At 40.9% G+C, this 27,858-nt stretch overlaps 1 protein-coding gene across 1 annotated transcript in view; it reads left to right on the forward strand.

The window, feature by feature from the left end:
* Nucleotides 1–27,858, forward strand: part of snap25b (synaptosome associated protein 25b) — a 46,149-nt gene that overhangs the window by 9,108 nt on the left and 9,183 nt on the right. The window contains exons 2-4 of the mRNA XM_061258054.1: nt 14,309–14,443; nt 18,576–18,617; nt 25,756–25,804. Coding sequence (XP_061114038.1) covers nt 14,372–14,443; nt 18,576–18,617; nt 25,756–25,804 — 163 coding nt within the window. The 5' untranslated portion in view covers nt 14,309–14,371. The remainder of the gene's footprint in view (nt 1–14,308; nt 14,444–18,575; nt 18,618–25,755; nt 25,805–27,858) is intronic.

The following is a 27,858-nucleotide window of genomic DNA, read 5'->3' on the forward strand; positions in this document are numbered from 1 at the left end:
TTGAACTCATATATTTTATGAATAAGTTATCCAATAAGTACAATAATTTCAGGTCTGTGTTCCTCCACTGCAGACCGTCAGCCATAGATGGCTGTAATTGTATTGTATTAAGGCAAGGTGTCAGAACTAATATTGTACAATGTTAATGTGGGTTAATGTTGGGGTTAATATTGTGCTTTGTTAATGTGGGGTTAATGCTGAGGTTAATATTTTGCTGTAGGACTTTGGGATTAATGTTGGGGTTCATATTGTGCTATTTTAATGTCAGGTTGATACCAGCTGAGATAAACCTGTGCTATGAACAGTTGCCACAGTGCAATGATTGCCAAACAGAAGCTCCTACAGCATGGTTAGATCCTCCTCAAACACAGAACACCTGACCTGTTTATACGGCGGTTTCACCCGACTAACAGCCTTGTGAGAGATATTCGTTCATGCCCCAGCTCTGCCTGTATTCCGTTTTTTCTTTCAAACACCCTTGTTCTTGCTTGTAAAGGATGTTGAGACCTTTGGTTCAGAGACACAGACATCCTTAATGGCTTTCCTCTGTCTTTGTTTGAACAGATCTTCAAACATTTAGTAACCAGACCAGCTTCAGGCATTTCTTCTGCAATAGTTTCTTTTTCATTCTTTTTTTGACAACTCGTGTTGGGCCCACCTGCTCATCGTCACCATTTCAGTCAAGTAAAGAAATCCATCAACATTCTCCATTGGGAATGACAGCATGTGTTTGACAGCATATGGAAAGAATGTCAAGGTCAGGACCTGAAGTTGATATCAGGGTCCTAAATGTTGTTTTATGAAACTGCAACAGAGTAGATTTGAGTTCCTCAAGATAAATCTCAGGTTTGACACCAGTTTCGCGCAATGAATTTTGGGATGTTTCTGGTTAATTTTTTATAGGACTGTTGAATCAATTTGCTGAAATTGAGCATTTTTCTCAACACTGAGCCTGTAGGCACACCTTAATTCCAGATCCATTAATGAGACAAATATTGTAGGTTTTATAATTCTCCTTTGAATTTGAAATTGGGTCCTTGCAGTTGAATCCAAAAACAGACTGCCAACACATAGCAGGTGTTCAGATGCTTATGGCCCATGAAAGGCTCTAAGCTTGCTGTTAGTAAGCCTACTCCATGGCTGTTTATTGTTTGTATTTCAAATGTGTGGATTGTTTTGGAGCAGTGAAACATTTAGAGTACTGAACACTTGTCCACTGGAGGTAATCTTGTGACACAGTAAATATGACTTCTGTCATCACAAACCAAAACAAGGATAAAAGAGGAGTAGTGGAATACAGATGTTATGAGATGATACACACTTATTTTTTGACAACCCAGCCACAATAGATGGATGTTGCCCAAACATTCTTAACAGATATTGTATTTATGGTTCCGAAGAAGATCTGTCAAACCCACAGAAAAATGTTTCAGTTATGGTGCATAGTACCTTACTGGTAACTTCCCCTGGTGGTTACGATTTATCATGAAAGCATAATAATGTTGTGTCATAAATGTTATGTGTCAAGACCTTTAAGAATGTTCCAAATGATTTTCTTTTGCACATGGAGATTCCTGAATTACCATCCACAACTCAAATTGTTTTGTTTTTTTAACAAACTGAAATTCTTTTTTTTTTTGAAGACATAAAAACTTGAATAATGCTTGAAAATAAAATGGAACAATATTTTGGAACAATTAAACTGAATAATGTAATTTATTAAGGGCACTCCTTTAATGTTCCTTGTGACATAAAGATAACATCGAAGAGACACAGGAAACTACGTATAGTATGTGCTGGGAACTTTCTTAACATTCTCGAGATGTTCTGAAAATCATTTGTTGGGAAAAGATTTGAATTATTCAAATCCTTCCTTGAATTTAAGTGACAAATACATTATTGGAAGCTAACTGCACCCTGCATTGGCAGTTGCTGCTTACAGTATCCAGGACAAAATCAATAAATGACACTTAAAAATCAATATACCTCTCAATTAGCTGCTTTTCAAGGATACTGCCGGAAACTATATATAGTAGAATTAGTTCCCAAATGCACAACAGTGCGTTGAGGTGTGGAAAGCACGAGGAGGAGTGTTGTACGTGCGCGTCGTAAATAGTGCATGAGGAACACTGTGCCTTTGCAGATATTGCACACCGCGCTGTGTGATATAGAAGGTCCGCAGTGTACATTTCCGGGCCTCCCTCAGGAGTGCAGGAAATGTGTCGTTTCAATGATGCACTGACCTCGATTCAGCTGCCTTGTGCAGCAGGGCCAAAGCTGTGGATAAACAGACCATGAGAGCGACTGAAAAAAATACATCAGCAGCGACCATTTTCTCACGCCACAATATGGCGGTGCTGATTGTAGGTCAGTCAGTTCTTGTGCTTTAGACTTGCGAATGAATGAAAATAGTTATTTGCTCAAACCGGTAAAGGGCTGCTTATAAGGGTGCACAGGCTGCTGTGTGTGTGTGTGTGTGTGTGTGCTCGCTTGTGACTGTGTGTGTGTGTGTGTGTGTGTGCACGCGTGTATGTTGCATCTGTGAGATCCCCCAACAGTGATAATGTTAAGAATGCGGGATAGTTTTTTTTCTCTGTGTCTCAGGGGCCAGACACCCTTGATACCTCCTCCTCATCCCAGGAAAATGTACAAGAATTCAAGCACAGGTTCGATTGCTTCAGGGATCCCCGGGGTGGGCAGTTGGGTTGGGGTAGAGCCGTGCTGTATGTACTGAATCACTATAACGAGATTAGAAAACCGCACCGGTCCTCTGTGGTTCAAAAAATCGCATTTGGCTACAAAATGGGGAGTGCTGTTTCCTAATGCAAGGGCTTTCGTGTCAAAATGGCTGCCTTTCTGGTAGCACTCACTTCTCTCCCATTGTTTTGGTCTCATGGAAAATGGAAGCCAAACTGCTGACTCTGCACATCACAGCTTCCTGGCAACTCCTCTCCGAGGTCTGATGCAGTGTCCGGCAGAATACGAGAATAGCCTGCCCTATCTGACCCTTCCTCTGCTCTGTGTCCATCTGTCACTCCCCTCAATGATTGCCTTGCGAAGAATCACTCGTTTTCGCTTCCTCCCTCTCTCTGTGATTACATTTTCAGGCCCCTGTTGACCGAGCAGCAGATGCCCCACAATCCTAAAAAATAGTTTTGACACAACGATCACAATTTTGATCAAAAACATGAAAACAAATTAACTTTCCAAACTGTGTAAAACAGAAAAGATCACACTTCAATTAAATTGGTTGAATGATCAACAAGGTAATTAATTTATTGTTGTATTTTGTTAAATGAAGGGACAATCTTCTCGATGCAGTCTTATCCTTGAATAAGTCTGGAATATGGGCAATAATTTCATCAGACCCAAGCCATCTTCCCCTTTAAGTTTGGATTTAATACCCCAGATTAATTTATCTTACATAGAGGTTAAAATGTGTGATACATGTGAACGTGATATGAGCTTAATTCTCAATTAAACTCTTATCAAAAGATAGTCAAAAGATATGCAATGCTACCTAAAGGGCCTATTTATATGGGCATATCATTTTTTTTATTACACTGAACAGATTTTGGAAATTCTTATCACAAATATTTGGTTAAGAAATTTGGCTCTGATATTCCCAAAAGTCAATTCATCCATGGCATTGAACTTCCAGAGATCAACACAATGGCGTAAACTTTCGATTTTGACTCCACTTTCCAGTCTTCACCTCTTGTAAGTGGAGGTATTGATTACAGTGTTCAAGCATTGATTACATTGATGTGATGGTAAATGTTAATTAAGTAAAATTTATTTTAAAATGATCATTACTTCACATTTTATTGGTGCTGTACAAGTGTGTCTTCCCTATTAAGGCTGCAAATATAAAATTAATTTGCCAAATTCTGTTTGCTAAGAAAAAATTAACCCTTCCACTAATACTGTACAAGTCAAAATGATGGAAAAAATGTAATTTCCCCTACTTTTGTTTGTTGGCCTTTGTGGATTTTCTGTCATGTGGTTTGATTATTTATATTCTGCCAATGGGATAGGGCTCCAGTGCAGCATTCTTTCTGACCAATCGACAGAAGCGCCAAAACGATTTATGCCTTCCACACATCCAAACTAAATATAGCTATTGAACCATTCATGATTAACTATTATAAACAAATTGCTACATGTGAGGTATGGTTTGACAGATACAGCGGTGTGCAAAAATTTGGGCCCCCCTGGTAAAAAAAAAAAAGCAGCCAAAGCCTTTTAACTCGGGCAACTACAACAGCTTATAAATGCCTCCTGTAGCTAAGCAATTCTCGCTTTTGGAATTTTTCCCCATTCTTCCTGGCAGAACACCTCTAGCTCAGAAATATTCTTTGGCCTCCTTGCATGTATGGCATGTTTGAGATCTCTTCACAGATTGTCAATAATATTCAAGTCTGGGGACTGTGGTGGCCATTCCAAAACCTTCGTCAGTCTTGCCTGGAGGTACTTCATGGTTGATTTCAAGGTATGCTTCAGATCATTGCCTTGCTGGAATACCCAACCTCCCTTCAACTTCAATGTCGGGACTGACATTTGACATTAGCCTCTAGAATTTCTTGATATTTGTTGGAATCCATTCTTCCATCTAATCACACCATATTTCCTGTGCCCCCAGCTGCCACACAACCCAAAATCATAATGGATCCACCACCTCCATGCTTAACAGTTGGCAAGGTGTTCTTCTCTACAAAGGCTTCACCCTTATTTCTCCAAACATACCTTCTTTGATGATGGCCAAAAAGTTTTGTCAGTCCAAAGCACATTGTTCCAAAAGGCTTTAGGGTTCTCAATGTTTTCTTATGCATACTTCAGACGCTTAATGTGTGTTAAGTTTCTTATTTCTGCCAACTCTGCCATTTAGTGCTTTGTTGTTTAAAGTATTTTGTATTGTTGTCCCGTGAGCAGCTAGACCTGCGTCTGCTACTCTTTTTTGCAGCCCTTTGCAGTGATGTGTGGGTTCTTCTGAACATTCTTCACCATGTCATAGGACTATTCTATCTGAAATCTTTCTTGGTCTTCCAGACCGTGCCACGACCTCAACTGTTCCATTTATCTTCCATTTTCTAATAATGTTCCTGACAGTGAAAATAGGTAGTTTGAAACATTGAGAGAGCTTTTTGTAGCCTTCTCCTTCCTGGTGTAAATGAACCATCTTCATTCTGAAATCCTTGGACATTATTCCAAAGCAGAAAACCAATCAATCTTTGTCAAAAAACCTGTCACTTTGCTCCAATGCCCCATGGAGAGATTGAATGCAGTACCTCCACAATACAAACATGTCAACTAATACAATGCCAATGTCCAAGAAATTTTCACTGATGTACAATGTTTCATTTGAATACCATGCTTGAACACCACACACAGGAGGAATTTACATATACTGCAAAACAAAATTGTTGAATAAATATTCAAACTAACTTTTCTTGGCAAATGATCTCAATGAGAGTTTATATAGGCATATGAATCCTTCAAGAACACAGAATTCCCCAGTATATGAGGGCAGGTGGAGCTTCATTCATTTTGAATGTGTTTCTATGTCTGCATTCCCTGCCGTGGAAAATCCATTGGACATGATGTCTCTGAAGCAGAAGTACATTCATAATGAAGGCTCAGGACTTTCCCGAATATACAGCCCCTTCACACAGGCCTTCACTGAGATTTCCCTATGTTTTATTCACTAAGTTAAGATGTGTAAAACCGTCCCCTCAGCAAGTGACAACAGGTGTATGGTTAATTAGCTCATTGCTTTATCTTTTTTATCTATTTCTAATCGCACAGAAATAGATTAAATATACTCATTAAAATCTTAAATGGTAATACAGAGTTATGAACATAATCAAAATTAATTTCTGTTCTCAGAGAGCCCTTTGAAAGCCTGTCTTACTGTGCATGGCCTCATTTAAATGGAGGGAACAGCATGAAAAGAACAAACAGAAAGCACACATTCTTCTTTTGATCCCTGCAAGACACCATGGTCTGACTTGATTGATTGAGAACCAAGCTTATAGTGATTTGTGTCCCCTGTATGTGGGGAAACAAGGCACTTCAACAACCAATAGCTGAACCAAAATGCAACCAGTTAATTTTTCCTGAAGATAGTTCTTATAGCTTATGGTGGAATTATTCTTCTACCCCAAGAAGGAATGTATAGTATATAGACATGTTTCTGATGCTCTGATGGGTTTTTGAGATGAGTCCAAACCCTTTTGTATGTCTGTGTTTGATTCTATGTGAGCGAGTGAGAGCTCGCTTCTATGAGCGAGAGCTGTTGTGATGTCTCAGATCTTACCTTTTTAAAGGGAGGGAGCAGGGATTGGGCCAGGTGGTGGCAGAATGGGTGGGTTCCATGGTGGGGAGGTCAAGGGAGAAAATGGGAATTAGGTGGTGTGGTAGGTGAATCAGTGACTTTCCAAGCACAGATGTGACTGAAGTGAAAAGAAAATCTTTGCATTTTCTCTAAACTTTCTCTAAACTGGTTATCGGGTAGGTCATCCTCTTGTCAGATTGTGAATCCACCACCAAGGTCTAGCGTCTTACAGAGACAACTGTAGCCATCAGCCTTGAATAACTGGCCACAGCATCACTCAGTGAGGGAGGTGGCAATGTTATGACCATGTCTAGTGGCCCATCAGCATCTGCCACTGCCAGATTGAGTTTGTGCAGACCGCCTACACAATTTAAACACGAACAGTACTCCTCCAGAGCATTGACTGTGGAAAATAAAATGGCGGTTTGTATGCTCCCAAACCCACAGAAGGTCGTTCAGCAGCAGTTATGAATACTATTGGGCGTTCCAAGTAAATAGGAAAAATCGAGAACTGGGGAAAAAAACAATTTTTCCAAATTGGAGAAGGGAACTATGATTAATAGCGCTATGAATATTAATGACATGTTGCTGACAGAGTCGCTGATGGCCGATGAATGTGAGCATGGATGCAGCTGCCACTGGCAATAGGATAATTCCTTCAGTAATGTAGCGCTGCATTCAGGCAGAATTCTACTTTCGGCTCTTTTTAGGTGCCATTTTGTAAGGAGGTCAGAGAGGTCAGAGAGTCCAAACCATTTACAACATTAATTTATGCTGTGATGTTTCTCTGTTTACTAGGTACAGGTATACCTGCTGGTACGAAGTGTGTTTGTGCTGTGTGTAGTTTTTTCAGAGCTGGGAGAGGATGTCTTAAGTCAGCTGGACACAGCCCTTTCTTATCTATGAATCTGGATGGTTGAATGATAAAGGCAAGCCACCTTTGAGGCGTAAGGGAGAGGTTATAAAAAGCAAACAAATGCCGTGATACTCACGGAAAGGTATTATCGCGACACGTGAGCATCTCAACTACTTTCATCCCATGTCGGCACTCGTCCTTTGTCACGTAGCTTCCCCGTAAATTTGACACACCATAGCATAGCCAAAGTCTAAACAAAGGTTTGCTTCCTGAAGAACGTCATCTCGCCTCTCTGAAAATCAGATCCTTCTGAACAAGGTTTATGGCACATTTGCTGCGGGCTTTACTGTGGAATACGTGCAGAGGAGCCGAAAATGGCCGTGTTGTGTAAATCCTCTTTCGGCCGAGGGTTTAATCTGTCCCACAGTTCAGCTCGACCAGTCTGTGATAGAGCAGCGGCGGCTAAATCAAATCGGATGACTGTGGCCTCGTACGGCGAGGGAAGGAGGGAGAGAGGGAGGGAGGAGGAAGGGCGTGTGCTGTCAGCCAGATGTCGTGTGCAACGGAGAGGAACCGATGAGGAATTTTTTGTCTATTCATTGGGTTGAATGTGCCGCCATGTGAGGTCTTAGCAGATAGATATAAATGAGAGTCAGCGGCCCAGTACGGCCGTCATATGCAGTGGAGCAAATGAGAAAAAACCTCATTCAGATTCTCCAAGCCTAAATTATTATTTCTTTTTTTTTTCAGAATAGCATTGAAAAGTTGTGCGTGAAAGCAGTCAAGCTGGTAGGTTCTACCAGTCTTTATGACAAAATATGCAGAAGACGTGTATTGTGAATTCTTGTTCAAGAAACACAGGCTTTCAAGAAACACAACGTTTTCAATGCCTTGCCTAAAAATAAATGAATGTTAACATAATTTAGTTGGCAGAGGAATCCAATGAGACTTGCATAAGAGAACAGCTCCCTAACAAATTAATTATTGTTTAGAATTACCATTTTGACACTGCAACTGATCAAGAATGCTGCTGCCGGCTTGGTCTTCAACCTGCAGAATTACACACATGCCTGACAGTGCACATCACTGGATTTTGGTTGCTGTTCATATTCAATTAAATTTTATCAACCTAGCATACCAAGCTCTGAATGTACTACCTTTTCCTATCAATAATAGGAACCACCATAAACTCCAAACAGACATTTCCATCCAGCATCATCTTGTCAACTGGCAATTGGCTCAAAATATTTTATTTGTTTGGGAAATATGAAAAGGGAGATAAAAGACCTTTTCTTATTCTGCTTCCCACTTTTGGTCTGGCTTGTATTTTCCACTCATAAGCTTCTTTCGGGACAGTTTCTTTTCCAAACTGTACCTCAGCTGACAGTTTCATTCCGGAATTTTCTTTGTTAGATATCTGACAGGCCTTTAGACTATGCGTTAGGGCACGATTCTGAGGGGACCAAACAACGGCATCCCAGAACATCACAGATGCTTGCTGCTCAGTCTCTTCGCATGTACAGCCTCATGCAAAGATGGCAGCACAGAGCCACTGAAGCTCTGCCCGCCACCTTTTAAGATGGCTGCCCACCACTGCAACGTCAGCCCTCAGTAAGAGGGATGGTATAGAGTAGCAAAGACGTAGCTGTAATATAATACACATTTTAGAAGCCATATCTGCAGTGACAGCTTTCCGTAGTCCGATTAAAATTTGTTGTCGCAAAAGAAAATCTTCTTATAGTTCAATGTTACGCTATCATAATTGTCAGTATAAACAGCTTCTCAACTGTATTTTCAATAAAAGGAAAAGAGCATCTACTGAATTAATGTAGTGTATATAATAATGTATGCGTCTCAAAAATGAAAACTGGAATCCATCCACAATGTAAGTAGTAAATAAAGATAGCATTTCATTATTTTGGTTATACCAGCTCATCCAATCAATTATAACATTTCTAAATAAGTGGTTTGAAGCCTATTTCTTGTGTATGGTCACCCTTACATTTTACTTGTACAATGGAATATGCAGCAAATGAAACAAACATTCAAGGTTTACTTCACAAGTCTGTCTTTAACGTGGCCAATGGCATGATTTTTAATGAATATGCTAATGTCACTGAAGCATTGTTATGCTGAAAACTATGCCCAATTTCAAACAGGAAATTTGTCTAGGATTATAAGGTTCACACTGTAACTCACTGTTCAGAAAGAGCTTACCAGTTTATTATTCTTGCGTCTCCTGCCGTGGTGTTGAGGGCTTGAAAGCAAATCAAAGCAAAGCCGTGATGTTGGCTCTCAGCAGCGATACCACTGCACAGATGGTGCGTCTTCTTGCCTCCCTTGGAGCTTCTTCATATCTCTGAATGCCAAACTCAGTCGTAAACATGGCCAGGTTATCTTTGGCAGTTAGCAAGTGGGTTCCATTTTTTCCCCATTTTATGAAAACAAGAAATTTCTTAACTTTCTTTTCTGCTGAGTTCAACACTTGCGCTCGAATATCTTGGGATTTGACGTTTGGATTTGAAGCATCACATTCGTACCTTGCCTCAGGCCAGAGTCCTTTTGCATTACCAATGCCGTCCAGCTGGAGTTGTGTTGCCAGATGCTTGAGATTTTTTATCTTATCTTCAAGTGAAAAATATATAATGCAAAGTCTGCTCCCCAAATCTCCACTATAGGTGAAGGTGAAAGAAATCAATCATTTATCTTTTTATTTCTCCATTTGATGTTATATTATGAGTTACTGTAAGTTTTTGATAAAAATTTATTAATATTTACTGTATCAAACATATAATCATTGTAACTTTCTCATTTGTTTTAATGGCTTTAGAATCAGGAGCCAAATGTGCTGTTAAAAGTGCATGCTATACATTATCAAAGAAATGGGACCTATATTAATGCACAGGAATGCATTAATGCATCAAATCAGCCAAGAGGAGAAAAGATATAGAAAAGAAAGAAAAGTGAATTGCGTTAATTTGGCGATGCAACTATGGGAGGCATCCATTTGGTATCCATTTAATTTGGTATCCATTTTAAGATACAGTATCCAAATGTGGTGCAATAATGGATGCTCAATGAAACAATAGTAACTGAATTAATACATAGCAGAAACATTTTGCCCAACATGGCCTTCATCAGAAAGCAATTACAAGACAAATTTTGCTCATACATAAATGGCATATTATCCAGTAAAAAAGGAGAGTTAAGGGCAAATAAACTTCCGACCAATCAGGTCTACACATTCAGAAAATAAATTATGAATTTGAATGTTTTTGAAACAAGCCACTTGCCTCTGAAAAATATAATCTCTCATTGACAGGTTTGCTATCGCAATGCAATAATGTACTTTACCAGCTCAGAGAGCTGGCAGATAGCAGACAGTATGTGCATTATAGCAGGGTGGAAATACAATTATGTCCTATGGGAGGACAACATGAGGAACTGCTGATGGTAGGGACGAGCAGTGGTCTAACAGGGTAATATAATGCAGTACATTAATAATAAAAAATGATAGTATTCTCTTTTACAACAAGGACCTGTGGGGGATATAAGGTGGCTAGGAAACTGAAGGTATTATGCAATCAATCAAATATAAGGAGTTGATTAAGCAGCTGGACTGACAGAGTCCTGTACATGTATAATGAGGTGTCTACAAGGTGTGGAGAAACATTCTCCCATAAACACTGCCACAACCTCTCGACATTCAGCCTAAAATGGGAAATCAAAATGTATTAAGGTGAAAACAAAGCAGATTCTGTGACTCTCCAGGTGCTTCAGTTGTATTATAGTATAATTTGGGTTCAGGAGAATACGTCAACATAGAAATGACTATAGAAGCTTCCAGTGGCCTGATCCTCATTAAAGTGATTGCCTACAATGATTACAGCCAAAAGCATCTGATAATATACTGATAATATCCCAGGATAACATAGAGGCCTAGATTCAATCAGTATTACTCCTTGGAAAATTTTTGTAAGGGGACACAAACAAAAGGAACTTCTGAGATACTGTTGAGGTGCAGGATTAGAACACAGCCATTCTGCCAGGATCTTTGGGTCATTATCCAGGTTTGTGCCCCCCAGGAGAATTAGCATGTCCCATCTGAAGGAAAATATATTTCTACAGAAAGCAACGATTCACAGTAATGTACAATTCACAACCAGTCAACAACAGAACAAAATTTACACAAATATTGCAGTCTGGAGCAGATAAAAGAGAAGAAAGGGAGATGTTGCGCTAAGGAGCCACTAGGTCTGCAGGTTTTTGTTTTCACCTTAAAATTACTAACCACAATTTAGACCCAAGAAACCAGTTGAAGTGAATTACACAGATAAACAATTTGTCAGTTAAGTGCTGAGTAGTAACTGTCAGGCTGCTGATTTGGGCCTCCAGAGCATAATAAGAATGACTTGTGTACAGTACCAGTTTAAGGAAGCGTGGGAATTTAAAGCTTTCTATTTTTGATTCCGTGTGAGTATACACTACACCATTCCATCTTTTTGTTAAGGCTGTTCTACATTCGCAGGTTACTAAGCAGGGCATTGGGTTGGCGTGGGTTGGTTTCTGAGCAAGGTAAAGATTTGGATGGGGATATGGATCTAAATATACACATGTGCGTATATGTACATCAAATACAGCGCACATCGTAGTCACGTGCATTAACATGCCTAAGCGCATATGGGGTCTCTCTATCTCTCTCTCCCTCTCTCCTCTCTCTATCTCTCAATCTCTCTCTCATTACCCATCAGCTTACATAATAATACCATCTCACCACAGCCTTAGAATAGAAACTGCTTCAATTCAATCCAGCATGTAAAGATCTGAGGGATAAAAATAGATCCACTGTACTAGCACAAGATCACAGTGGTGCTCACTTATATCACTGATACACACACACACACACACAAAGTCACACACACACACACACACACACACAACCTTGTGCCTTGTCCCCTCACATTGGTAGGTTGAGGTCTGACCGTAGTTACACCAAGGAACAAGTCCACGATAATAATGAACTGAACTGCCCTTGACTGTTCTCATTCCTTGTCCGTCGTGTTGTGTTTGCCAAAACAGTGGCTGAGGGGAATGGATTATTCATAGAGATCACTCCCAGACTCTCCCTCATGTCTACAGAGCATCAATCTCAGGCGCCAATCTGTTGTCTTTGATATCTCTCCCCACTCACTTGAAGCATTTTACAGCAGGCTGCAACAAAATGCTGTCCATTAAACCCAAATCCTCTGGGATGAGGGGGTCTTGAGAGGAGGTCGACATTTTGGACATACGGGCACCCTGTAGCCAGCTCAGCAAACGCATACAGCCCTTTGAACGGGACCTGTAGGCAAATGCGGCGTTTTATGTAAGATTGCAATTCCCACACGGCCATTTTGGCTCACAGACATCTCATCTCATGCTATGGTTTTTAACGGGATGGAACCAGCTTTTACATCAATGAGGAAAAATTGGAAAAGGGACGAAATTCCTTTACCGCCAGCCTCCACGATTTGGTTTGCCTCGCTATCCTGGAGAGCAGACATGTTTACTATGTCTGTGGGGACATCTCTGAGACACTGCGCTGCATGTGTTTGGGCAAGCGTTTGATGTGGTGCGGTCGGCAGGAATTAAAACTATTGACATTTCAGCAGGCCATTTTAATGGGATAGTGACTTCAGTCGCCAGGTTTTCTTCAAGGGTTTGATTAAAGGCGTAGCACTCTCATTGATGCACCAGTGTTGTTTCTGAACCAGAAAATGGCCTCTCCCAATGGGGCATTTGCGTGCCCTTGGGATTAGTGTGTGCCTTTGTGTGTCAGGTGGGGTTTATTTCATCTAGCTTCAAATGAAATGTTTAGATACCACTGCTTCTCTTGTTTCTGTAGAGATAAGAAACTGCAAGGTATTTTTTTGAAGAGTAACCTTGCAGTTTATTTCACCTCTGGGCTTTCTGGATTTTCACCTCGCACTGCAAACCCCTTTCTCTGTATTAGCTACTTTTCTTACATTCTGAAAGGCAGCTCAGAAAACATTTAGCTTTAGTTGTTGAAACATTTCTTTCATGAGATTTTGATTTTATTGGTGTACTAGTGATTGTGTTTTCCTTGAATGGACAAGATTGTCAATAGTTCTTGCTGTAGTTCTATAAACCATTCAGGCAATACCAATGCCAATATACAGTGGGCTCAATTATTATTGGCACCCTTGATAAATGCTTGAAAAATCAAATAAAGTCTTACATGAAATTATTGACACCCCTGGTTTAATACTTGGGATACCCCCCACTTCAGTTTAGACCACAGGTTTGTCATGGGATCTATGTCTGGAGGCTGAGATAGCTGTTGCAGAACATGGTTGTTGTTTTTACTTGACCATTTCTGTGTGGATTTTGATGTGTGCTTTGAGTTATTGTCCTGCTGGAAAATCTACCTATGACCTCCAGTTGATGGTGTGTATGGCCAAAACATTCCACTTTGGTCTCGGGTGATGATAGCAGTCTCTTCCAGTCATGATTCCAATGAGGTTTAGCAAACTCAAGATGCTTGCTTTTGTCTATTGTGCTCAGTAAGGGCTGTCTTTGTGTCACCCTTCAAAAGAGTTTGTTGGTGTGGAGGTGCCATTTTAGACCCAAAGACACAACCAATTCTCAAACTGCGATCATGGGGTTACTTATGGTCTCTCCCCCCATGTTCCTTACTGTTAATTTTGGCAGCTGTGTTTGTCAGAAGGAAACGAGACTACATTTATGTGAACATAATATAGATCATAATCCATGTTGTTTATTATATGCAGCCTTTTTTATTTTTTTAATTAATTTTCATTAAGGGCGCCAATAATTCTGGAGCCCACTGTAATTGCTGGATACAGTATGTAACCCCTAGATGGGAGAGTAGGCAAAAATGCTAAGCCTATATGGGAGTAATAGCTCAATAGTTATGTTCTCATTTGCCAGAATTCAATCAATACATGCCCTTAACTTCTCGCGAATAAATGCGAAGCTTAATATCGATCGAATCCGGGCCCATTCGTTTTGCATGTGAATGTTTTGTCTCCTCTCGGTTGTCACAGATGGACGATGACCGTTATTGTTAAATCTCTGGCTCGTCCCTCTCGTTGCAGTGCTCCGGGTAATACCCACAGTTCCCATTCGGAGACAAGCGCCGATCGACATATCCAGCGGCCATGGCAGAAGACGCCGATATGCGTAATGAGCTGGCGGACATGCAGCAGCGTGCCGACCAGTTGGCCGATGAGGTAAGTAGGCCGACCTTTGAACCCGAGAGCGGAGAATCAGAAGGTTCTATCTGCGTTCTGAGAGTTTTGAGATATTTAGCTTTGAAGATTCCAAAGTGAATGGGTTCCAAGCAGATAAAACATTCTTCATACTTTGAAACAGTATTTTCACACATGTATTTAGTGCCCTATAAACATATATATGACATATCTTTCAAAAATGTCAGTTAGAACCTTCTAATTCTCAGCGCATGCCCTGGAAGGGCAAATAACAATATTCACTGATATTAGAGCTTATGTCTCTGGTCATGGTATAGCTTGTCAAGTAGACCTGGGTCAAATACATAATAGTTTCAAATTTTTAAAATATTAGAATATTTTTCTACGCACCACAGAGCTTGTGTGGAACCTACTGAAATACCCTCAAAAAGTGAAAAGCAGGGGTGTCTCGGTGGCGCAGTCTGTAGAGCACAGACCGCATGCTCATTGCGAGCCGCGACGTCGGCGGTTCGAATCCGACCGTCAGACATTCGTCGCATGTCTTCCCATCTCTCTCACTCCCATTTTTCCTGTCTCTCTATACTATACTGTCCAATAAAGCTGAAAAAGGCCTAAAAAATATCTTAAAAAAAAAAAAAAGTGAAAAGCCCACCTTCTGGTCCTCTTGGTTGGTTCAATTGCACCAGGCAAGATCAGTCGAGCAGAGAAAAGTATTTGAATACAACAGTTACGTATTTGACCCAGGTCGGTTGAGAAGTATTAACTCTATTGAAGGTGTGTTTCACAAAAGTATCTACCCAATAACAGGTCCAAAACCAGTTTTTGAGCCATCGTGCTAGTGCCTTTCTGGAAACAAAAGCTTTGAAACTGTTGCAGAAAAACAACTTTTTTTTCTTTGTTTGTTTCCTTCTCCTGCATGTTTATAACAGGACCTCCTCTGACCGGCAGTAACTGTTTTTCACTGCAGTTTCATCAGCCCTGGCATAGCCCAAGCAGCATAAACTATTTGAAGGAGCATTAGAACAGGTGCAGAAATGTACTGGATCAATGGCATTGCTTACACACAACAAAACGAATATCCTCCACAGGATTGTGAGACATTGAAATGCCATATTGCCATAGCAGTTAAGACCCGCATTGAACTACGTACATACATGTAGGATGCAGGAGTGAAATGAATGATAATGAGGCTTTCCTAATTTTAGTGCAGGGTTGAATTAAGCCGTGAGTCGCAATGATTTTAGGTGCTGCACCATTCCCCAGCAACATTCCCTCTCTATTCCATCGTGCGTTTGTTTTAGTGCTGTAGTTTTTCAGGGTCTTTTTTTGTCAACTGAAAAACACCCCGCCGTCCTTGTTTTTAATGATAATGGGAGAAGCCGAGATTCCGGCATGTAGGAAAATGTGCTGGGCTCAAATGGGTTTATTAAAAATGCATGAAAAGATAATGCAATCCAGCGGAGACGTGTGTGCAGAGGGGAGGCGGTAAATCTGCCCGAGCCGTCCTGACCGCAGGGCTGCCAGTGGCTGCGCGGCTCACTGCAGTCCCACGCCCACTGCAGCACCCTGTGCAACACACCGAAATGCACACACAGAGGCAGAAGCACACACACACGCTGAGCCATACACACGTTTACACACACACACACACACACACACTGAGCCATACACACAAACACCAAAACACGACACACACTGAGCCATACACACGTTTACACACACACACACACACACACACACACACACGCTGAGCCATACACACATTTACACACACACACACACACTGAGCCATACACACGTTTACACACACACAAACACACTGAGCCATGCACACATTTACACACACACAAACACACACACACACACACACACACACACTGAGCCATACACACGTTTACAAACACACACACACTGAGCCATACACACGTTTACACACACACACACACACACACACACACACACACACTGAGCCATACACACATTTACACACACACACACACACACACACACTGAGCCATACACATGTTTACACACACACACGCACGCTGAGCCATAGACACACACCGAGTCATACACACCAAACAGACACATGCACACACACACACTGCAGCACCCTCTGCAACGCACACCGAAACGCACACACAGAGGCAGATGCACACACGCACGGTGAGCCATACACACACACCGAGTCATACACAAATACCAAAAGGCACACATGCACACGCTGAGTCATATACATGAATACAAACACACACACACACACAAACACAGCCATACACACAAATACCAAAACACACACACATACCCATAATGAGCCATACACACACACACAGAGCCAGACACACCTGCACACTGAGCCATACACACAAATACAAATACATGCGTACAAATGCACACTGACCCATACACACAAATACAAAAACACACACTGAGCCGTACACACAAATACAAACACATGCGCAAGCACACATACATACAAACATCGAGCCATAAACACCAAACACACTCAAACACACACACACATTCATTGAGCCATACACAAGCACACAAACACACACACACACTGAGCCATACACACAAATACAAAAAAATACACACACTGAGAAATACACACACATTGAGCCATACACAAACACACACACACCAAAATGCAGAGATACTTCCAGGCATACACACACAATAAAATACACACATACAGTAGACTGGGCCCTATAGATTAACCCACACACACACACACACACACACACACACACACACTGAGCCTTACAAACAAATACAAACACACACACAAACACAAGCACTAACACAGAAAAGACACTCACATACCGTACACACAGCCATAGACACACATCGATCCATGCACACACAAACACATACACACACACAAGCCTACAAAGGCAACACGCTTATCCTGTTTATACTCACACACTATACTATACACACAACATTCACTCCAGACCCCAAAACACGTTTGGCTCTGTACAGTTATAAGTTCCAGCTAATGCAGTCATTTACTCACTTCCTCCATTAGAGATAATAATGAGCTATTCTTTGCACACTGGAACCTCCATAAGGCACTCTCCCGATTACAGTCCATCAGTTTTTTTAACAGGGTAGCACTCCCTCAAAAATACACACAAATTACATTTTGGAATTTCTACCATGTCTGTTTCGGGAACACCAACTGAAACAGCATGCTGTATTTTGCACTTTCTTTACACCTTGTGGTCTTATCACTTCCAAGTATATTTACATCTGCATTTATGCTAACATGGCATGCTATCTATAGCTGGAGGATGGAGGTGAAGTGGCTGGAAGAACTCAAATTCAAACAAATGCATTCATGTTAGATGGCTCACAATGTTGGCCATTGGGTTCTGACTGCTTAGTACTTGCAAGAGAATGAAAGATGACACTACCTGTCTCCCTGTTACGTAGGCTCCTGAGGAATTTCTGACCATTCTGGCCTTCAACGTTCAGAGTAATGAACGTAATGCACCATAAATGTCATTTTAAACAAAAACAATAAACAAACACTTCAAGGTTCAAGATAGGTACTGGTCTTGATAGTTAAATTGTAGCCCTCGCCAAATAAAAGTCCTCATTTTGTTCTTCTTGAAAGGCATGAGAATGAATCAGAGTGAGGACCTATTTCGACTGGTAGTTCTAAAATGTCGGCCCTGACTGATATTAAAATTTGTCCGAGTGAACAAGTTTCCGCTGCCCGGCTTGACGCACTGGATCCCTGTAGGGAAGGCAAGAGAAGCTAGATCCAATCAACATTTGTCCTTAGCTTTGACCATTTTTGCAGCTAAATGCAAAAACTATTTTATTCTTCGCAAGCACAGTTTACAAACTTTTTTTCTGAAATAGCTAAACTGTTTGTTTTCAAGGAAAAAACCCAAGACTTGGATTTAATTGTGTGTCAGAGTTAAAGGCATCATCTTGATTGAATCCAGGGAGCTCTCACTGCTGTATCCTCATAAAGAAATATAGGCAATTGGTGAATTGTTGTTTGTGCTCGAGAGAGTTTATTCGAAAATAAGTAACCGCGATATATCTTCCGAGCCCTACTCTCAAACCTAGGGTGACAGGAGTGACTGTGAGAGCATTTTCAATGTATTTTAACTTTATTCCGTTTTTCTCTTTGCAGTCATTGGAGAGCACTCGTCGTATGCTGCAGTTGGTGGAAGAGGTGAGGAAGACTCCCCGTGTCCCTACAAGGGCCTTCCTACGAAGGAGGCCGCAGTTGCAGACCATACATTTATTAACCATCACCACTAGACAGTTTGCATCGTTTCAGATGGACAACACATGCAGTGGGTTACATGCTACCATTATTTGCAACCACTTAACTTTGGGCAGGTTAATAGTCAAGAGGGGCTTGGATAGCAGAAACAACACGATTTCTCATGCCAAAAAAAAGGTTGGTTGGGCTCCATCATTACAACTCCGACATTCGATAGCATTTATTTTAAAACCAAACACATTTTTTGATGTTTCATACCTACACATATATAGCACATTTCAGAGATTTCTCAAATAATAATCTTCATTTACACATTTCAAGCATGATTTAATTCCAAGGACTGAACACAGCTGCTCAACAGCTTTGCTAGCTAGGTTCAGCAGCTAGCTCAATGGCATTATTGCAATGGAAAAAACTTGTGGCAGCCAGAACTCTCCTTCAGGTTTATTTCATTCTGTAGACCACCCTAATTGTTAGATTTAGGTCTTTTGTTGCTTTGTTTGTAAATTTTGGCTAAATTTACACAAGCATTTTCCACTCATCAGTTGTAGTATTGGGCCCACAAACGCAGCGAGTAGTTACTTCTCTCAGGTAGTGACCTGAGCTTTTAAGCTGCAGAGAGGTAGCCTGTGTGTGCGTAGCGTGTCGTCAAAGAGGAATTACTGCAGCAGAGACCTATGAGACCCCAGCCAGCTTAAGCCCTTCCTATCCCTGCAAGTCGCAGTCCACTAATGACTACCTAGGATCAAACCTGAAAAGTCTACAGTAGGTCTGACTGCAGTGGTGATTTCCTTTACCGACTAAACAACTCAGGAGCCAAATATGTTATATGGTTATAATAATGTTATGAGACTAATTATAAGGTGTCGGGCATGCAGCTCAATTTTTTTAATGAAGGAGCAGGGGGAAGCCATTATTGATTCAGGAGATAGAGATCAATAGTGGAAGATGAAGAGCAGGAGGAAACAAGATAAGATTTAGAACAGTCAAGCTGGTTAAAGGTCGATGGTTAAACAGGGCTGAGATCAAGGCAGAGGCACGCTTGGCTTCCTTTGAAGGAGTCCTGAAGCTACCCCAGGCACACTAGCACAGGTGACCAAAGCCTGACCCACTGATCTCAACCTTTGTGGATCAGTAGCCTGAGTTAAATCAGGACAAGAAGCATCTAGGACCTCAGACCTATGAAAACCAATCAAGTCACCAACCTTGTTCCTGGAGATCTACAGTACTGTTCTGTTGGTTTTCACTCCAACTTCAACAAAGCACACCTCATTCAACAGCTAAAGATCCTGATGAGCTGCTAATTAGTAGAATCAGGTGTGCCCAATTTGGGTTGCAATGAAAACCTACAGGACAGTAGATCTCCAGGAACTGGTTTGGTGACTACTGCTCTAGAGGAAGTTCTGTTCAACCAAGAATAAATATAGCTATTAGGTAATAGATTAAACATTTGTATATTAATCTATAGGGAAATTACAATAAAGTCATTTTCTTTTTATTGGAATCCAACAGTAAATGCATTGCAATCTGGTGCTGGATTGATTGGCTCGATTTTTCTTTTTTAATTTCATTTTGTTATTGAATAAAAATGTTCTAACTGAATTTCGAAGATAATGAGTCAAACCCTTAAAGATTTGTTGTACAGCTGCTCCTTTTAATCGATATAACTAACACTTTTGTAGCATATTTATTTTGCATCACGGTAAATTACATGACATTAAATCAACATTTAATACCATGAATTTCATGGCAGTCTAAGGATAGGTAAAATTGGTCAATTTTGACTTAATTCTCATGCATTTTAAGTGTTGCCTTTACAGCGCAAACACAATTCCAGAATTTTGCTTATTGTTGAACTCCCCAAACTGTTTTTAGGAACAATGCAAAAACACCTGAATATAATTGTCAGGAAACCTTGAGGACAGTTGTTAATTGAATTGTGGCAATCGTCAAGAGATGGTCCGGCCCAGAGTGAAATCCCAGCAAAGCACTGCAATTATTCCAGCTCTTCTTTCAGCTCAGGTGCCTTACCGCGATTTATAAATGAAAGCTCTGATGTGGCTGAGACAGACAAAGCAGCTAGCTGCTGGCGAGAACCCAGGCGGGGGGGCGGGGCAGGGGAAGGGGAGTGGGGCGTATTCTGGGAAAGCGTTGGCCTCCGCAGCGCGTTCCCAGAAGGGCGTATCGATCATAACTCAATACGTGCTCATATCACAGCTCAGAGCACCACCCAGTCTGAGGGGGGAAACAAAGATAGACGGCTGTCCGCAGAGGTCGCAGACGAGCAAAGATAAGCCGTGAAGAGCGGCTGCCATTTTATTACCCGAGACAGGCTGATGAGGACAACGCCCTGCTTACCTGATCACAACAACAAGCATATTGCCCATTTTAACATCTCTATTTGCCATCTTAAACACCATATGATATGCATATGGATGCAAATTGATATAGAAGTGTATAGAAGCTACATACTGTATATCCACATGCTTAAATACAAAATACGTATAGTACATGCATATTTCTAAATCTATACATGTAGCTTGGGTTGGAGAAATACAGAAATGCATGCATGCATACAGAATTAATGTCTAGAACTTTTTAGTTAGTTCCATTTTGTCAGTAAGTAAATTACATTAAAGTTTTTAAGAGCTTCTTAAAATCAATCTTAAAATCCATTTCTCAGGAGTAATTAAGGACTGGCTCAGAGGTTTCATCAGTCTCTTATTGATGTGGGTGATTGACAGCGTGTTTCAGAAGTCTCACAGCCTGAAGATCAGTCCAGAGCTCAATGCAGATCAAGTTTTTGCTGAAGCTTAGTCTTCCTGTCATGAACCTGGACTGAACTTAAACCTCAGAGTCGAGTGCAATTTCTCATAGTCAGAAACAAGCTTATGACTCAGCTACAGTATACTGTGGGTAAAGCGGATGTTTACCAGGAATTTGCAGACATAATAATATTTCTGAGCCTTGAGCATGCTTAACATTGTCTTGAGGCATCGGCGTCTCAGTAAACAAGAGGTATCTTTTGCTGCATTGGAGTATGCTGTGCGGCATGGCAATTTGTATTGACTGGCAGTAGTAACTGTGAAGGCTTTCTATGCAGGCTGCGGAAAACTCCCCAGGTGCAACAGAAGCCTTCCTCTTTTCTGTTTAAGATGGGTAATGAGGAGTGGGTTCAATTCTGACTTGTGTAATACATTTTTTGGCCAAAAAAGTTTTTTTTTGTAAGCTGGTCCCATCACATTTTAACATTCAGTAGACTCAATAGACATACAAAATGTCCCACAAAGAGTTCATTCAAACAGCAGGGATAAAATTATAAAAATTATCCATGTCAATAGTAGTGTATCATTGAATGGCCTGGCTAGAGTAGGTTTGATACAGATCTACAGGTTGATAATACTGTGGATTGTAGGTAAGATGGTGCAGTTAGTTTTTGCTACCACTTAGGTTCCGACCTGATACCTGGTAAACACTGGTTTACACAGATGAGGCAGGTCATTACATCCTATTGCATCATTGCTCCATGATTACGGAAAGCGCAGATTAAAACGGGCGTCTTCTGAAACACGTGTCTCATTCAACCGGACTCACAGCTCAGACACTCACCGCTGCCTGAAAGACACCGGATTGGTCTTGCACTGCTGCTAATCATGCTAGCTACAGTGTAGCCAATACTGCTGTTTACAGTAATTGTATGCCTGTGTAGAGCACCTATTGTCTACTATTTTGTCATGCTATACAATAAGTAAATAGCATTTGTTTCACTCAAGCGAGCTTGTGTGCTTCGCGTGCTATTACGTGGCTTATACCTTTGTGCCTTTTTGCAAAGCAAGCCACAGCTCCACCATTTTGATTTTATGCTTCACTGCACCAACCCTTGCTTTATTTTGATATGCTACCTAAAAGCCCCTTAAACCATTGATATAATGTAATGTCCTTCAGAATGAGTATGAATAAGAAGTAGGTCGCGCAGGCTGAAGGATTTTGCGACTCCACCCTGTGTGTTTCCCCTTCAGAGAGGCAGCTGACTGCACCTTTATATCACGGAGTGCGCCTTTTCACTGAGCTCCGTTCGAAAAGGGCATGTGGGGCGTGTGACGCCTTCTGAAGTCACACTACATCAGCGACATAGGGCACACTGGCTGATCTATGTTTGCAGCAGAAGAGTCACCCTGAAACTGAATTTTGAGCAGAACGGGAATACATTGGGAAGACAGGGCCAGGCAGGGTTGATGCCTTTTCACCGGATAATTCCGGAAAGACTGCGGCACCGAACAACACAGCGCCTCAGCGGATGGGGATTCTTTCGCCATAGGGCTAGTCATCCTTGGCTTTTTATGTGATCCAAACGAAAATGAGCACAGTCTGCACTGCAGCGAAGCAGTTTAACTGCCTCAGATTTATTTTTAAAAATCATATCACAGCCCCTCCCACTGCAGGTGTTTGTAGCTGTGTTCATTTTCGTCGCTGTGTTTGCTCCCTCTATTAATTTTCACATCGTGTTTTTCTCCAATTATCAGTACAGAAACAGGAGATGTCTGCAGGGCTCTTTGCGCAATCAAGTGATCTACCCCGCTGGAGATGGGCTATAAAATATGCATGTACAGTCAGTGGGACCTATGTATAATGATTAAATATGGCACGCTCCTTTAGATAGAAAGGGTCATTGCTGTCTATACAGTATGAGGTAATCTACGTCTGCCATTCCAGTACTGTAAGTGACTGCCGCAGTCTCAAGGCTGAATAGAATTGATCGTTTTAATTATCAGTTTCATTTGGCCCCTTTCAGCGCAGAGATCCTGCCTCCAGCCATCAGATTTGTATTATTTTCAAACCTTAAAAGGTCAAGTATTAGTTTCACTGCAAAAGCGCTGACTGGAATTGATTACACCTTCACCTTCAAGAAGGAGGCAGCCACACAGTAACTGAGGGAGGCATATACGGGAATATCTGGTGCAGTGAGTACTTTCTGCTGTAGCTGACATAGCGTTTTTCCCCGAGACAGTGTTTCTCCAAAATGGCACACAGCCTTATGTGTAAGCTCAAAACAATGCCTCCTGTTCAATTATTCCTAATTCAAGTTCATGTTCATTTCAATTAACATAATTATATAATCTTGTATTTGTAGAAAAAATGCACCCATCAGTGTGACCTCAGAGAGAATTCACATTCCCCTGTGATTATGTTTAAGTACAAATGACAGGGAGACCCATATCTAAAACTGTCAATCATTCTACACTGATAGAATGTATCGGGGATGTTTTTAGGCAGTTGTTATTGTGCACATGAATTACTAGTATGCATTAGAGAGATAGTACCCAAATGTTTGGACATTCACTAGTTAATTTGTTAACTGCTGGGTAGCTAAGTAATTCCAGCAAGAGAAACAGGACCACTCCTCGACTGAGACAAAAATAAAAACAATGAATTATGCAAACTCAGCACAGAATTTGTCAGATTTCATAAGGTCCTTGAAGTGTACACGCAGAATGAGACTTGGAAACGCAGCATTCATGATTCTTTGTTTCGCTCTGTTTTTACAGACAGTTTTAGTCTGTGAGCTTGCAGTCCAATTAAAATAATGATGCAAGCCGTGGTTGTGCACGGACCTTGATGCAGGCATTATCAGTTGCACACCGAGGACCGGGGTTTGTGTCCCGATCCAGCCAAAGCTGAGTTTGGCTGCTCTCGTGGAGCGGCACAATTGGCTCACCGCTCCGAGGGCGGGGGGAGGGACTCAGTGGGGGTTAGTAGGGTCGCTGCTTACAATCACGGTCACAGGCTCTGAGATGATACGGCTTGAAGAAGGCGTGTCGTTCTCTGGATTGCCAGACCCCTCTGGGCCGCTGAGGAACGGGGATGTATGCGGCGTATCCCCAGTTAACATGGATAATTGGAATAGATAGGGTGCAATTGGCTACCAAATTGGGAGAAAATGGGAAAAAGTAATGTGATTTCATCGAGGCAACACTTTTCATTCAAGTCCACCAAACAGCATTTACAGAATTTTTCTGTCTGTGGCAAATGAAAATCTGTGTGGAAAATGCAAATTAAATGGAGCACAAAGACATAAACAAAGGCTTAACAGCTATGAGTTTTTATTTCCATTTGTGTACTTTTTAAAATCTCGTTCAGGTGGACACCTGCTGTTTGAACAATCTCTGCTCACTGCAGGGACTATGGGTGAACTTTCTTTGACTTCCTTAATTTGAAAAGAGCTTAATAACTTGAAGATGGGGACATATTTGTCAGACATTCTTTGGACCGAAAGAGATTGGCGGAATAAAGAGTTGAGAAGGGGATTTAAGGCAGACAGAAACTCCACAGTCCACAGTCATAGGAATTATTATATATAATAACCTTGTCATTCTTTTGGAACATTTCCAATGATGTTCCATGGTTTCCAAAAGTGATAAAGAAAATTACATTTAATACATCTATTCCAATAATCTTTAATACATATAATGCAATACACATACTATATTAATATTTTGGTGTGTTCTACGCTCAGACTAACTTTGATTTCAGACACTGTAGATTTCCCGAATGAATTGTGCTCTCGGAACATCGCCGCCTAACAAATAATTCAAATGACTATCAAAAAACAATGCACTTGTCAAAACAACAAGAGCGAGTGGGGGCTTCACAAACCCCCTAAATGGCCACAGCTCTTTCTTGTGTTATCAGTGACTCACTTGTTTCAGCCAGGCAGTTCTCTAGTGGAAAGGAAAATCACTTGGTTCAGACAAGGCAAATGGTAACCATACATTATATTGAGGAGAAGCCTCATTCAATCCATCACTGTAAATCAGCAAGATGGGTGTGGGCTTCACCGGTTAATGGTACTTTAGCATGCTGCTAACCTTGGTTGTCACGCTAAGGACACTTGTATAATCCGACACTGGGCCACTCTCTGACATAATTCTCCTGCTTAGTGTTAACTTGGTTCTTCCATTTTTTCCTCTGAGTGACCTTCCCTTAAAGATCTGTCTCCTCTTCCTTTTTTCTCTCTCTCTCTCTCTCTTTCCCTCGCCTGGGCTGTCTCCTTCCACCCTTCCTTGCTGTGGTTCTTGGGGAGTAGAGCAAAGATGCTGGTATCAGGACTCTCGTCATGTTGGACGAGCAGGGAGGTAAGTCTGAAATTGCAAAGGTCAAGGGTCGACCCCTACTCGTTGTGACTGACATGTTTTTAACCCTTTATGGGACTGTACTGCAACACAATGTAAGTGTTAAGTAGCACATTACTGACAAGTAGTCAGCACTAGCATTGTCCAGGAAGGGATAGTTTCAGCCAAATGCATTGTTTGAGACAAACAGCTATATCTGCCATATCTAATCCCTTTACACAGTAATAAACCAGTATAAAAAATTAGAAACACAATTTAAATGTGTTTTAAACTGAATTTCATGAATGAAGCAAATTATGTTTTTAGGCACTACTAGGCATCCAATGGCCTCTTTTTATACCTGTTCCTGGAAATTCTATTAGGATCATGCATCGGTGATCTTGAATCAGACTCATTTTCATGGAAGGATAATCATATTAGAACAACCAGAACAGATGAAATGCAGTTTAAACCTTATGTAACTATTGCCTGTTATTTCTTCTCACATTCTACAGAACTGCTATAATTTTCTCCTTTCTTTTCTCCTGTTTTCAGGAACAGTTTTGGTATTGAGACTTAGTTTGTTTCATCTGACATTCAACCTTTTCTTTTGACTCTGTTTCACGCACAATTTGGCGAGTTGAACAATCACCCAATCACATTTGACAATCTCTTTTCATGATTTACATAAAAAACACTGTGAGTGAATTTTAAGAATGAATGTTGATTGAATCCAGGCCGTTATGTTACAATGACAGTGAACATTATGTTCTCGAAGGGTTTTGAGTTCACTTCTCCTGTTGATTAATTGTACTATATTACTGAGAAAAGGCTCCTTCGACAAGCAAGGACCTGCAGGCCCACATGTCAAAGGTGTTGCACAGTGATTAAAGTGCTAAAGCATGCCCTCCTAATGAGGGGGTAAAACGATCGGTTTTGCTGGTAATGACAAAACAGATTCTTTACCATCAGTTATAACTGTTCAATTTTGTATAATCCCTGGCTGTTACAGTACGTTCAGAGCATATGTGTTGTATTTGCTGATGCATGCCAAATAACAGAACTGAATTACACACAACTTCCTGAAGACAAGTTGGCCAGCTAGTCAAATTGCCACTTTCCTACAATTTACTCTAATTTCTGGAAAATACTGGAAATTCTAGAAATCAGCAATATTGGCTTCAACCAGATCAAAGATTGGTATTGAAACACAGATGACCACATTTATACATTGTACATACATTATACATGGACTTCCATTGTCACAGTACATGATGCATTGTGGGAAAAAAACATTTTTTTCAAGTAGGCAAATTGTGTCTCCCTCTACTAGTTGTTGCACAACAAGAAGTTGATATGAATATCAAAGAAGAATATAATCATTAGTCATCAATGAGAGAGATTTGCCACTTTTAATAGTCCATCAGAACCACCTCATTTAAAAAGTAAGATTGACAAAAATGTCATTATATCCTTTAATTGGCAGCAACAAAGAATATCCCTCCCTGGTTAAGTCTGTTGGCCTACTTCAGGGAGAGAGGGGTGAGGTGTTATACCCACAAGTGGATTTTTCCACATGGAAGAGGAATCATAATTAATCTAGCAGCGCTACATATTGCCTTCCATTCGTTTCCTGAATTATGGATGTCACATCTCCCCATACAGCCCCTGCACAATCAATCGTGAGATTTAAATGACTACAGCCCTAGGTCCCGGAGTGAAATAATCGAAAACAATTCTTATTCATACGGGCCTGTCTAAATTACAGCCGGGCTCTCCCTCGCATGCATCAGCCAAAAACCCAGAACTGCATTAGAGAATAAAATATCCATGCAATCTGAACAGTCTTGTTTGTCCCGAGTCCATCTTAGTAATGCATAATTTCCAACATTTAATATTCCAGTTTGGTATTCTGCATTCTAGTGCACTAGACATGGTACAGTCCACTTAGTCACCGAGTGACTCAGCTAGCTGGCTCTATTTGGCAGTTAACTGAGGTTATGGTGCTTTACCTGTAATACTTAACCAAAAATGGAATTAGCCACACATTCTCAAAATCTGGAGTTGATCAAAACAAC

Source organism: Conger conger, chromosome 1, assembly GCF_963514075.1.
Source record: "Conger conger chromosome 1, fConCon1.1, whole genome shotgun sequence".
In the NCBI taxonomy this organism is placed as follows: domain Eukaryota; kingdom Metazoa; phylum Chordata; class Actinopteri; order Anguilliformes; family Congridae; genus Conger; species Conger conger.